This window comes from Ptychodera flava, chromosome 9 (assembly GCF_041260155.1).
Source record: "Ptychodera flava strain L36383 chromosome 9, AS_Pfla_20210202, whole genome shotgun sequence".
In the NCBI taxonomy this organism is placed as follows: Eukaryota; Metazoa; Hemichordata; class Enteropneusta; family Ptychoderidae; genus Ptychodera; species Ptychodera flava.
This window is the reverse complement of record NC_091936.1, coordinates 27,970,906-27,984,790: the sequence shown is the minus strand read 5'-3', so window position 1 is coordinate 27,984,790 and position 13,885 is coordinate 27,970,906. Positions and strand designations below refer to the sequence as shown.

At 38.8% G+C, this 13,885-nt stretch overlaps 2 protein-coding genes across 2 annotated transcripts; one reads left to right on the top strand and one right to left on the bottom strand.

The window, feature by feature from the left end:
- Positions 1-1,160: 1,160 nt before the first annotated feature.
- LOC139140555 (cytoplasmic 60S subunit biogenesis factor ZNF622-like) lies at positions 1,161-6,758 on the bottom strand. Its single transcript, XM_070709892.1, has 7 exons — positions 6,578-6,758; positions 5,190-5,761; positions 4,655-4,846; positions 4,095-4,257; positions 3,500-3,675; positions 2,761-2,910; positions 1,161-2,245 (listed from the first exon to the last, which is right to left on the bottom strand). The coding sequence occupies exons 2-7, from the start codon at positions 5,740-5,742 to the stop codon at positions 2,118-2,120; spliced, it is 1,362 nt and encodes a 453-aa protein (XP_070565993.1). The 5' UTR covers positions 5,743-5,761; positions 6,578-6,758; the 3' UTR covers positions 1,161-2,117.
- Positions 6,759-6,938: 180 nt separating this feature from the next.
- On the top strand, positions 6,939-12,821 carry LOC139140566 (large ribosomal subunit protein eL43). Its single transcript, XM_070709909.1, has 4 exons — positions 6,939-6,992; positions 7,416-7,544; positions 11,963-12,045; positions 12,664-12,821. Exons 1-4 carry the CDS (start codon positions 6,990-6,992, stop codon positions 12,725-12,727), a joined length of 279 nt encoding a protein of 92 aa, XP_070566010.1. The 5' UTR covers positions 6,939-6,989; the 3' UTR covers positions 12,728-12,821.
- The last annotated feature ends 1,064 nt before the right edge of the window (positions 12,822-13,885 follow it).

Sequence of the window (13,885 nt, the reverse complement as noted above, 5' to 3'; positions counted from 1 at the left end):
ATACTATTTTATCATACAAGTATATTGATGGGGCAAACCCGCTAAGCTTGAGCAAAAATCCGTTTTTGATGTTCCACGCCAGAATTTCACTATACTGTTATGATATAATAGCAATAAATCACACCCAGTGACGGTATACCACTCAATTTTGACCAGTCCACTTCACATATGCACTTGCTATTGCTCGTCTATGTATGTCGTTAACTGGTCAAAATCTCGTGGTATACTGTCACTGGGTGAGCTTTATTGCTTAATTAGCCCACACATGGACTGTAGACCATGGACCAGATGTGTTTTGGGTATTACTGACTGGGTGTACTCTGCAAATACTATAAGTTTGAATGTTGCTGACGGTATCTTGGTTTCCTTTGCTTGCTTGGGTGGTCAAAGACTTTAACCAGTGCAGCTGACAAATGAGGTGACAGTTCTGTGCATGGTGCATATATCTTTCCATCCTGATACAGCTTAAAGCAACTTGTCTATGGGGACCAACAAAGATATTCTTGCCATTATGCACAGGTTTTGTACCAAACAGAAGCAATTACATGTAGCTACTGACCACATAAGAGAGGTACTTGTTCTATATAGAGCCTTTAACCCTTTCACCACCATGGTTTGTCCCAAATCCATTGTTTTCTATGGTAAAGTTAGACCTGTATACAGGGGGAACTGGGGGTGAAAGAGCCTTTAATATGTAACACATTATGAGACCGCCCCCAGGTGACCACTATTATGTGGTGACCACTCTGTACAGATGAACAATTTTGCATATGCAAATATTGTTCAAAACTGCTGTGAGACTGACTGACATATTAAATCTTGGTGTAAAACATCTGAGTAATGGCGTTTGATATATGTATAAAACATGATACAGTGCACTCTGTGTGGCTACAATGGATCACATTGAGAAACATTGGCATGCATGTGTGAATTACTCTGTATTATCTTTGCAGAAAGTTGGGGAGAAACTTATTGTGCAATGTCCATTTGATATTTTTGGTACGAAATGAACATTGATGAACGAGACTAACTTGTGAGTTTGATGCAAATATGTAAAATGTAGTTATCTATCTACCAACAATAATCACAACTTTCAGTCCTGACAAAAGATCACTAAATTATGAGCGGGTAGGTATATTGAAAAGAGACACACAAAAAGATAGAGCAGCAATCAAATTTAATAATTTCATTGGTGACAATATTTTTAATTTGATAGGAAACATACAGAATACCATAAAGTATTCAATAGCATAGCAGTGTACCAGTAAAGTACATTAATTTGCGTCTTTGGAACTTAGGAAATTGGCATACATATACGGATAACTGGTAATGGACAATGACTTCTTGTAAATTGTACCTTAGATGTTGTGAATCTCAAACCCAAGTTTACAATACTGGCACTCTTTTGGTCTGCCACTTGTGGGCGCTCATTTTGAGGCTGATGTAGTAACTTAAGTTTCTGTCAGCTTATTTTCTGTGAAAATCATAAACCCCCTCCCAAAGAGTTAACACAGAGATGGTGGCCATTTAGAATATCAAGATTCCATAGATATTGGGTAATTTGTTTCTCCAGTACCAACTTTTGCACTGTGACCCTTTATCATTCTTGATTTTGAAAGTGAAAGATTTACAGTTTTCTTACTGAAAGTTTGAGAAAAATGTCTTTCTCCTTATTTCTTTAAATGACAGGATTGGCAGACAAAAATGATAGAGTCCTAACATTTTATAATAATTCAATAAACTGTGATGTGAAAAATACATCATAAAGCAATCTGATTTTTCTTCAACAAGGTGCCGTTTTCCTACCAGATGAGTTAATTTTCTCATAATTCCGTGGTATTATTCCATAAACACAGTTTGTATCTTGAATGAAAATATTCATTTACAGCAAGGTTATGCAAGGAAACAAAAAGTAATAAATGCTATATATGTTTTCCTGCTAGTTTGATGATTCCTTTCAGAACAAGAGCATTATTCATGGCAGCTGTAGATTTTTTACATTTTGAGTTTCAGAAGGCACCTCTTGAGACACATTATTGAGTACAAAACACTCATTGTTTGCCGAAATTTGTCCACAGCGATGGGAGTTTGAGTGGACATCTGTGAAATTTCCCAGTCTAAAATACAACTTGTGGCCGTAAATGTGGTTGAAACTTATTATGTTTGACTCCAAGCTGCATGGCCTTTTTGCTCTTCCATTTCTGGGCAATGCTGAGATCTTTAATTGTGCGCTGAGCAGCTTCACCTAGGAAAACACAAAGAATTATAGAATGTTAGTACATAACTTTGTTTTTACTCTCCAGAAATCAGTATTCTTCTACTGGATAGAAATTTAATCACTTTGCCCCGTTTTAAATAAGGAGGGTTTTGAACATGCAGGAGTATCTGATACTGTATGGTAGCAATAGGAGTGAGACAAGACAAGAATACAACTATCACGCTTGGTACATTCACAACTGACATGTAGTAAACCTGATACAGGTTTTATCTCTGTTGTGGGAAATACAGTAATAAGGCTTGCGTAGCATGATCACTGTAGAATGTAGACTGAGAGAAAACTGTACATGCTTGTCCATCAATCAAAAGTTGATCTCACACAATTTCTTTGCTCCTTCATTACAGTACTTACACCACATAAAATTGGCAAACAGTATCAAGTACTGGTACAGTCTCCTTGCATGAAACGGAGAACCATTCCTTCCTTTCCAAATCCATACAAGATTTCACAATTGAAATGACAACAAGTGTCCCATGACTTACCTGTTGCCCCAGTCCAGCCAAGTGCCTTGTACTGTGAAATGACCCTACCAACAATTGCACGACTCCTAGAACCAGGAGTTGCTGCTCTACGGGTTGGTGGCAAGTTCTGTTTGTAGTACCTCATCAGATCTCTGTGACCCAGCTTTGCACCTGACAACACAAACAGTACTGGTAAATGCTAAATGTTTATCGTAACAATGGATAAGGTGGTCAGAAAGCCGTAATACATTGACAGGATTTCAGTTTTATGAACAATTTCATCTCGGCAGAATTAGTGTTGAGTCGTTCACACACAACATAGTGCTCTGTACATGACAGACAACATAGCGATGACACAATGATTGCACGGTAATATAAAATACTCAGATACTCTTCAACACATACCTGTACTTTGTCCATTTCAAAAGGCAAAATTATATACATACTAGTATATACTTTGTCCATTTCAAAAAGATATATGTGACACAAATCATTCACATTCAACTTTTAAGTCCTTTGCTTTCCTTGATACAATGCTAGCAGTTCCTGCAAATGTATCTACATTTCTCATTTTCCATGTAGCTTCACAATACAACTCCACCATTGCAGTGAGTTTCCCTACTTAACTTGGCACAAGACTTAAACATTCACTGTGACCCATGTACTTCTAATACAACCCCTAACAACATCTGGATTCAGCAGACAGTAGAATAAGACATCTATGCACAGTATTACAAACTACAACAACATCCCAACTCACCAGATGGCAGTACAAGTTCACCATCCTCATTGACTTCAATGCTTTTCTCTTCCTCAAGGTCATCATCACTGTCAACATCCATATCATCATCTTCACCATCATCACCACTAGCTCCCCTCTCAGCTCTCCTTGCTGCTCTTTTGGCTTCACGTTCCTTGTGGTCTGGGTAGCTACTCCTGAGCATTGTTTAAATTAAAAAAATAATTGGAATAGTTTACAGACCAAATATATTATTTTTTACCTAATACTGATTACTGATAGTGACTAGCCTTACCTGGTTTCTCACCATATACTGTGTCTCCATCATGCTGCTGTGATAGTTGCTACAGAAAGTGTACCACTTTCTCAATGACTTGAATTTTCTGTTCTTTACATCAATTACAGTTTTGATAAGAGATATGCTGTCTTCGATGTATAAATCATATACAGAATTTTCAGGCCAAACACAAAAAGAGTATTGGAAACTATTGAAAAGGGGTGGGAGGGGGTCGCTAATAGCTAACATGAGTTGGAAAATCTTAGTCAACACCAGGAGTTGACATGAGTTGAAAAGTCTAAGGCAATAGCAGGATATATGGAATAGATGATAGCTTACCTGAAATCATAGAAATCAGCATATTCATAGATGACATCCCCTTCATACTGTAGTTTACAATGGCCTTTGTCTTTCATATGATCCTGTACTGCTTGTACAGAATAAAATGCTCTGCCTCTTTCGTTGCACCATAAACAGACGAAGCCTTCTCCAACTTTCTCACCTACATGAAATAAATTACAATGAAAATTATGATGAATATGATACCGGTGAGCATACATGTGTACGTGTACCTGGCAATTAGCTAACCCTGGATTCAAATGGACCACAATGCAAACTGTAAACATGCACAAATGTGCAAGAAATATGGGTGTTTCCATATGCATTTCTACATGTACTGCCATCATCATGTGATCTCTTGGGTGTACTGAGTCTATAGAAGTCTTGATGTCATATTCATTCCAGCTTAGAACTAGTAGTCATGCAAACAAAATGCTCTTATGCCTTGGACTGAGAAAATTGCCTGCTCTCTTTTTTTTTCAGGCAAACATTTCTAGAAATGTCATTTTTTTTTCACAACCTAAGAAATATTTCACATGTATGTACGAGGTCAGACTTACCAAGATATGTGATGAAACCTTCAAGATCAACCAAATATTCAATATTAGGTATGAAGAAACTGTGTGTTCTGGTCATGTGTTCTACATTAATCTCCAAGGCTGAACTTGAATGTGGACAAAATAAACAGTCTGTTGGAGGTATAGCGTCTCCTTCAACTTCCTCCCATGAGCCATCACTATCTGAGTCCATTTCTGTAAGAGCACATTTACACAGAACAGTTCATTTTCATTGTATGGGAAATGTAAATATTCTTGTATAAGTAAATTTTAATAATTTATAGATATGCCAGCATTTGCAAAGCACACATAATATGTCATCTTGAAGTGGGCAAGCCCAATGGTCAAGAATACTGCTAGCTTCTACAGAACAAAAATGCCAGTAATCGATTATACCATGTTTGAGACATTAAGAGCTATTGATGTTGTCTGAACAGTGCATCTGAACACTGGAGAGAGGTCAGTTTATACTACAGATTAAACAGATTCTTCAGGCTAAACGCTGACATACAGTACACAATAGATGATGACTTCTTACCATCATCTTCGTTGACTTCTTTCATGACAACTTCATTAGTTTTCATTTTCTTCTTGCTACTCCCTGATGCCTCTCCACTGCTTGCACCTGAAGTCTGCAGTCCATTTCTGTCATCTGTCCTTGTACCATCAACTTTGTATCCTGCTTTCGCCAGATTCATGGCGTTCTTTAAGGCAACCTCGTCATCCTCATTTTCAAGTCCCTTCTCAGTATTCTTTGCCTGCTTTTTCTCCAGGTCATCTTGGATTTTCTTGGCAAGTTTGCTTTCAGTTTCTCTGTGTTTCTTGGACTTCATGTGATTTTCAAATGCGTTCTGTGAATTAAAGTGCTTGCTGCATATTTTACACTGGGAGGAAGTGTCCTTTGTAGCTTCTTCAGTTTGCGCCCTCTGTGCAAGCACTCTCTGTTGGAAGTTCTCCGCGCTCACTGGTGGCATGTCCACAACCTTCCTCTTCAAGTTGTAACGGTGCCAATCTGATTTGTAGTGTGCCCTCTGTAGGTCAGGACTGGCAAATGCCACACGACAACTGATGCAGGTGTATTGCGAAGACATACTGTAAATTTCTTAATCACTGTAAAAATACACAAAAGCACAAGAATACTGGAGGTGAAACTTTTTATTTTAATTCAAACTTTCTAGCAGATGCTGTTGCTGAAAGTTCCAAGTAAACTTTGTGCTGCTTTACCTTTCTTTCCTTATTGAGTTTTGCCATGTCATATGAAGAAAAGTGTCTGAACACAAGAACAGCAAATATTAACATTTGAGCATGCATATGCATGGGGAAGGGAGAACAGATTCCTCTGAGAGAAGAAGTGAAAAAAGGCCAAATAATTCACACAACTGAAAAGAAATAATTTTAGGTGAAGCAGGGAGAGAAAAATTAATGCTCCAGAGTCAATCTTCCACCCCACTGTCACACACACACACATATATTTCATTCCTTCGGGCATTAAGGTACCTCCATGTGTCGGGAGACGGTAGCTCTGCGTGACACAGCTGTGTGTGGCCTCCGACCTAGTACACACCTCCCACCCCATTGTAGTGGGAGGCCTACAGCTGTGTAGGGGTAACACACAGCTGTAACACACAGCTCTGCCACGCAGAGCTAGAAGAATACATGAAGTGACGTATCACGGTTGAACTCATTTCGTCAATTAGCTGTAATGCTAAAGTCAAACAGATACGCCTGACATTTAATTGGAGCTGGAGTTTGAACCACAACGAGTGGGATAGTAATGGGTGAGCTTCTGCAAAAATGTCTTGAAAGCCCTCGCCGATATAAAAGCCAGGACTTAGCACACATGGCACATGCAACAGTGGAAGCCATATCAAATAATTTCTAAACATGGAGGTAGCCTCCATGATCAGAATCAGGGTTTATACTTACAAGAGGTATAGATATAGGCAGCAAAGGTTACAGAATAGACGTTCGTAGGTAGTACTTCTCACTGAGACAAGCGATGTATTACTGTTGTGTCATGCCTGCAGTGCGTCAAATATTGCACACTAGTGTTGTGCAATTCCTATACTTCCGGTGTGAGCCTACAACCCATTTGAACCGGAAGTATTTTACTAACGCTATACTGTTTTCTTGATCATAGTATATGATCAACAGTTCATGAAAATTTAGATAAAAGAGTGTATCGTAAGATACATGCTAAAACTTTGAGGTTGCGGTAAAGCTACAAGAGAAAAAAAATCGTTTAAAGATAGACATTGTGACATGCGCTCTTGAACGAGGCCAAAATTGCACGCATGCGTACTCATCCGTTCTCTTACTGTTGTACTACAAACCAACCATGGTAGGTTTGATACACCGTCGAGCGATCTGCCGTCATCTTGGTTGATTTTGTTCGCTTTTGTGAGGTTTTCAGGAATAAATGCGTGGTTTACTTTCTAAATAACTCTTCTAGATAGTTTTTTCACCAACTTTTTATTGGCTTCGTGATTAAATCTCACTTCGAAATCGCGATGTCGATCGCCATCGTTCCACCATTACCCTGTTACTTGCACTGTGGACAGCTCTGTTCGCATGTGTGCAGATTGTAATGTCAATTCCAAGGCCAGACACAATGTTTGATGAAAAGTGAAACTATCATATAAACTGTTTTGTAAATTTTATCGTGTACACCATCTATTGTTGCATCCACGTCCACTGTCGGTCAAAATACCTGCTCAATTGGGTTTGTTTACAATGTGTTACCCCTCTAACTCCACTGTTCCAGGCCAAACGCACCAGGAAGGTCGGAGTTGTTGGTAAATATGGTACCCGTTATGGTGCCTCCCTGAGGAAAATGGTCAAGAAAATAGAAATCACGCAACATTCAAAATACACGTGTACCTTCTGTGGAAAGGTAAGCAAGCAACCTGTTAGCTGGAGTAATAGCTCGAGGTTTTGCTTGGGGTTGTGGGTTTGCTGTCCAACCCACAACCCACGGGAAAAACAAGAGCTACTGTACTGCAGCGAGCAAATGGTAAATGATAGTCACCGTCACATTAGTGTATCTTTCTGAACCCTTTCAGGCTTGACTTTCTGGTAACTTACCAGGGCTATCCCTTATATGGATGTAGAAGTTTAGGCCTGAAAGGGTAAATGAGAATAGGATACATGAGTAGGGAAACAGAATCAGCAAGACCATTAATGCTAAGATTGATGTATTCTGATCTGGCCTCAATGTGATTGCGCCCCGTACGTCCGAGTATGGCCAAAATCCGGAAGCAAATGTCGTTACCCATGCCCTCGACCCTGAAAGGTCAGGCTGATCACAGAAGCGTCGTGCTTATTGTTTACAGTTTTCAGAAGTACGGACGATCGCAAAGATGTTTATGGGGTTTTTTTTATGAAATGAAATGTTTATTTATTGAAAACAAATGATTTATATGTAAATATGTTCTATTAACAGCAATATTCGTGAATGAAACTAGAGGAAATCCAATTTTTAGTCCCCACGGACATCGTCCGGGGGGACTTATAGGTTTGGTCATGTCCGTGCGTGCGTCCGTCCGTCCGTCCGTCCGTCCGTTCACGCAGATATCTCAGACATGCCCAGGTCAATTTCTTTCAAACTTTGCACAAGGATAGTACCCTACCCCATACAGATGCACATCGATTTGTTTCACAATGCGATCAAATTTGGCCGCGTTAGAGGACTTTTTAGTTTCCACCTCCATAGACTCCCATGTATAAGGCAGTCTCCATAGACTCCAATGTATAAGGCAGTCCATAGACTCCCATGTATAAGGCAGTCTCCATAGACTCCCATGTATAAGGCAGTCCATAGACTCCCATGTATAAGGCAGTCCATAGACTCCCATGTATAAGGCCAAGAAAAATAAAAATTTAGTTTCTCATCGTATTCATATTGCAAAAAGGATGCAGTGACACAGTTTTTAGTCCCCACGGATGAAGTCCAGGGGGCTTATAGATTGGGTCATGTCCGTCCATGAGTCCATCCGTGAGTCCATCCGTTCACGCATATATCTCAGATATTTTGACAAAATGTAACGTGACCTTGGTGACCTTTGACCTCAAATATATATATATATCCATAACTCGGTAACCACAAGTGCTACAACCTTCATATATGGTATGATGGGACAGCTTATGACGCCACATATTGTACATCATTAATTATGCACATATCTAATTTTGAGCGAGCCACTAGAGCTAGAGGTCTGATTTTTGGTATATAGGGATAACTTAGCAATACAATTTTTTTGACAAAATGTCATGCGACCTCGGTGACCTTTGACCTCAAATATACATATTTGTCCATAACTCAGTAACCACAAGTGCCACATCCTTCATGTATGATATGATGGGACACTTTATAATGCCACATATTGTACCTTATTAATTATGTGCATATCTAATTTTGAGCGAGCCAATAGAGCTAGAGGTCTGAGTTTTGGTATATAGGGATCACTTAGCACTACAATTTGTTTGACAAAATGTCATGTGACCTCGGTGACCTTTGACCTCAAATATACATATTTGTCAATAACTCAGTAACCACAAGTGCTACACCCTTCATGTATGGTATGATGGCACAGCTTATGACACCACATATTGTACCTCATTAATTATGCGCATATCTAATTTTGAGCAAGCCAATAGAGCTAGAGGTCTGAGTTTTGGTATATAGGAATAACTTAGCACTACAATTTTTTTGACGAAATGTCATGTGACCTCGGTGACCTTTGACCTCAAATATACATATTTGTCCATAACTTAGTAAACACAAGTGCTACATCCTTCATGTATGGTATGATGGGACACTTTGTAACACCACATATTGTACCTCATTAAATATGTGCATATCTAATTTTGAGCGAGCCAATAGAGCTAGAGGTCTGATTTTTGGTATATAGGGATAACTTAGCAATACAATTTTTTTGACAAAATGGCATGTGACCTCTGTGACCTTTGACGTCAAATATACATATTTGTCCATAACTCAGTAACCACAAGTGCTACACCTTTCATATATGGTATGATGGGACACCTTATGACGCCACATATTGTACCTCATTAATTATGTGCATATCTAATTTTGAGCGAGGCAATAGAGCTAGAGGTCTGATTTTTGGTATATAGTGATAACTTAGCAATACAATTATTTTGACAAAATGTCACATAACCTCCATGACCTTTGACCTCAAATATACATATTTGTCCATAGCTCAGTAACCACAAGTGGTACACCCTTCATATATGGTATGATGGGAGACCTTATGATGCTTCATACTGTGCCTCACTAATTATGCGTATATCTAATTCTGAGCAAACCCATAGAGCTGGATGTCTGTCATACATATGCACATAGATTTGTTCTGTGATACGATCCAATAAGGCCACCATGTTGCCATTTTATTATGATTTTTTCATGTCCTGAACTACAGCTCAGACATGTATCAAGCGAATTTATTCAAAAGTATTTTTATCACAGACCTAATGAAGAGGACTCTATCCTCTCTGAGGACCTGTAATCAAAGTACCCATTAACAAGTGGGGACTGTGTCATCAACGATGACTTGTTTACTATAAGCCAGTGAAATTTTATAGCAGCCATATTATCAATATGACTGGTCACATGACTGGTCATGTGTTTGGTCATGTGATATGTTGTTCCCTAAAATGTATTTTTAAATATTGTGAATTATTTTTTGATAAATCATAACCATTTTAGATGCATGTTTCTGCAAGGGAATCATAAAGCAGGTGTTTACAAATATAAAATCAGGGTTTTCTCTCGACTGCGCGATTGCACAAATTGCGCATTTCGAGTCATTGTCTGCCCTGTAAAAGTCACTGACTGCGCGAAAATCGCGCACAGAACACAGCAAGCAATGACGTCCACATATATTGATATATGAGGGTGACCAAAGCAAATAGTACAGCGAACTGTGTGAATCAATGATGTAAGATGGGAAAATTTGAGCGTTAGCATTGTGTAGGCACGTGTATAGCAATGCAACACTATCGTTTGATCGGCGCATGGGGATCGGTCGTATTTTCATGGATTTAAGCCCCCTAAATTCGGACCGAATCGTATCCGAGGGAACATGTATATCAAATCCTGAGTCGGGGAAACTTGTAGGTGACAATTAGACAGAAGATAGACAGCAGCCGAGCACATCAAAAGCTGACAAACGTCATCATGTCGATGTTTATGCTTATGTGCTGCATACGACATCGACGACGCAACTGAACTGGGTGACGACCGTAATGATATCAAGGAAGCGCTTCATAAGAAGGCAAAATTCACATCAAAAGTGACTGCCCCCTAAAATGTCAAGTCTGCCCCCTAATTTTGATGAATGGGGCAGAAAGAGCCCCTTTCAATGAACATGCAGAGAAAACACTGTAAAATGTGTTGATTTTTAAGTACAGAATCATGTCAGATGCTGATTTTTGTGGTCCATTTACTCTGCCTTTTGTTAGAAAAATCTTAAATTCGTACATCTATAAATAAAGTAAAGGGTAGTTATTATTACATATATGTAAAGACAATGCCATGAAAATTGAACTGTATTCAAATTTGCGTCATTTTATGGATTCAAAACACGTCCTGATGCTTCAAATATTCATATTTTTTGCCAACTCTGGTCACATGATGTGTCATGTGATCAGTCACGTGACCTGGTAATACAAAACTTAATTATGAAAAAGTGGGAAATTTCATGCTGATTCAGAAAATATATGGTTTATTGGTACTTACTTAATTTTTACTCTAAGCAGTGTTCATGCAATGACCATACCCAAGATTTTATCAATATTTACATAAGGGGACTGGTATATAGGAATACATTGGCCTTGGTAGTCAAGGGGTTAACATTGACCTGTAGTTGAGTCTACCAGATGTCCATGATCAAACTCTGAGAATTTAGACGGATGTATTCAAATCAGCCTGTTCAACTTTGTACACTGAAAATGGTAAATGTTGTCACAAAGGAACTAATATTATCCGGTAGTTGGTACCACCTTTGACCAACTTATTGACTGAGGAAGGTCAATTATACCAAAAATGGGTCACAAAATAGTTACATGTTCCAAAAACCATAATGAACAAGAGTATTAAGCCAGGATAACAATAACTGTATTTCAGACACCAAAATACTTGAATAAAAAATAAAACATGATGTTGTAATGAGAACCAGTTTTACAGCTAACTTAATCTATCATTGCTGTTTGCTGAATTACAGTAGTTTCAACTTTGTTTCCATCTCTTTTGATCTAGACAACTAAATGTCTTTTGAAACTTTGTTGTAGGAAAACATGAAGAGGAAAGTTGTTGGTATTTGGCATTGCAAGAGTTGTAAAAAGACCATAGCTGGTGGTGCATGGGTATACAGGTAAGTCAGTGTGTAGTGACGTGTTAAGTTTCAAAGTATTCTCAATTCTAAATACTTTGGTGTAAACTGAAAGAGAGACTTGTCCATGCCATGGTGCCTTACCCAGTTTAAAGAGACCCAGGGGCTATGCAACACATGTATACACAGTTGTCGATTACAAAAGCAATTTGCTGAAATGCAATGCAGGGATGTATAAAATAGCTGGCCGGCAGCCAGCATAAACAACCGGCTGTTAGCTAAAATTTGCAGGCTGTAAAGATTTAGTGTCAGTAAATATTAAGACATTTTGCACAAACCTTGAGTGCTCACACACCTCTTGTAACTGCCTTTACTTTTATTTTTGCCACATGTAACCAAAGTTTTCTACATCCCTGTTAGTTTATTCTATGTGCATGTGCAATGCAACTGAAAAGTATCAATCCGTACAAATGTTTGGCCCAAGTGACATTTATGTAAACTGTTCAGATTCCTTCAAAAGATATTTTCTTGCACTTTCTGTTGCGAAATTTACGAAAAATTAACTGTATGGTGCTTCAGGAGTGTTAGGCAAACAGGTCAAACAGATCCTTCTAGTGACATGGTAAAGTTGATCCTGCAAATTCTTTTTTCCTTTCACAGTACAACTGCAGCTGCTACAGTCAGAAGTGCCATCCGTCGTCTCCGTGAAACCAAGGACATGTAAATTATTACAAGATAGCAACTTCTGGGACTGTAGTTTTGTGACATTTTTTTTCCACATTTTGTTGCAATTAAAGCAAGGTTGTAAGGTACATAAATATGGTTGTCAATTCTGTCATGAATGAAAGTGGTAGAATGTTTGATGTGCAGTTGTGAGAGCGGTTTTCATCAAGCTGACAGTGTACAGTCACATATTGAGTGACCATGAGGGTAACAGCATTCATTTGTTGCCAGGAGAGCCCGAGAGCCTCCCCAAAACTTTCTTTCGTGAGGCCATAGGTCAAGGAAAACAGACTGTTTTTGATGGTTATATCCATGTAATGGCCAAATGGAAACAGACAAATGCTTTCCTGAATATTGCTACTGCGAGGCAATAGGTGTTTTTTTAACACAAATCTAATTTCCTGACTGAAAAATTAAGAAATTCCTTTGCTATCCATTCACCTCTGCAGTGTGTCCACCACTATCTTCCAGGTTCTCAAACTTACCTAGTTAAGTTTCTTAACTATCAATCAATTGGTAAATAGTGTTCAAAAACTCCCCAATAGCTTGCTCTTTGCATGTATGGTATCATAGAGTGCCAAAATGACTCCAAATTTGTATCATATGAATTCTGCCTAATCTTGCACATTTTCCATATTGCTATTTTTGTTTTTGATGTTAACCCTTTTACCTGCCAGACAGTATCACTTCCCCATCTACGAAGTCAGTAAAAAGCATTATAAATATACCATCGAAAACAATAGAATTTTGCGTGCGCTAAAAAAAGCCGTACGGAACGCCCGTTCCGTAACACATAGTTTCAAGGCGCCCCATCACCTGCAGCTGTGTCTGCGCGTTCACTGTTGAACGGTTTCAAGGGACCCATTGGACGAGTGCCAGAACATGTCTCGTGCGCGCTCTGTACGTACGTGTATAGTACACACACACTATCCAGAACTTGCAGAATTTACATGCTTTCAGAATCTCTATCCTCAGGGACTTCAAACCGTCAGGTCTTTGTTAAAATGTACCAAACGGGACATGTTCTGTTTCACTGGTTTTAACCAACTTTACGTGATGGTGAAATATGAACTTGGCAGGAAAAGGGATATATATCTAACAGTGAACTACTCAAAGTAATGCCTAGCTGCAATAATTCTAGCCTTGGTTGGCCGTGGGG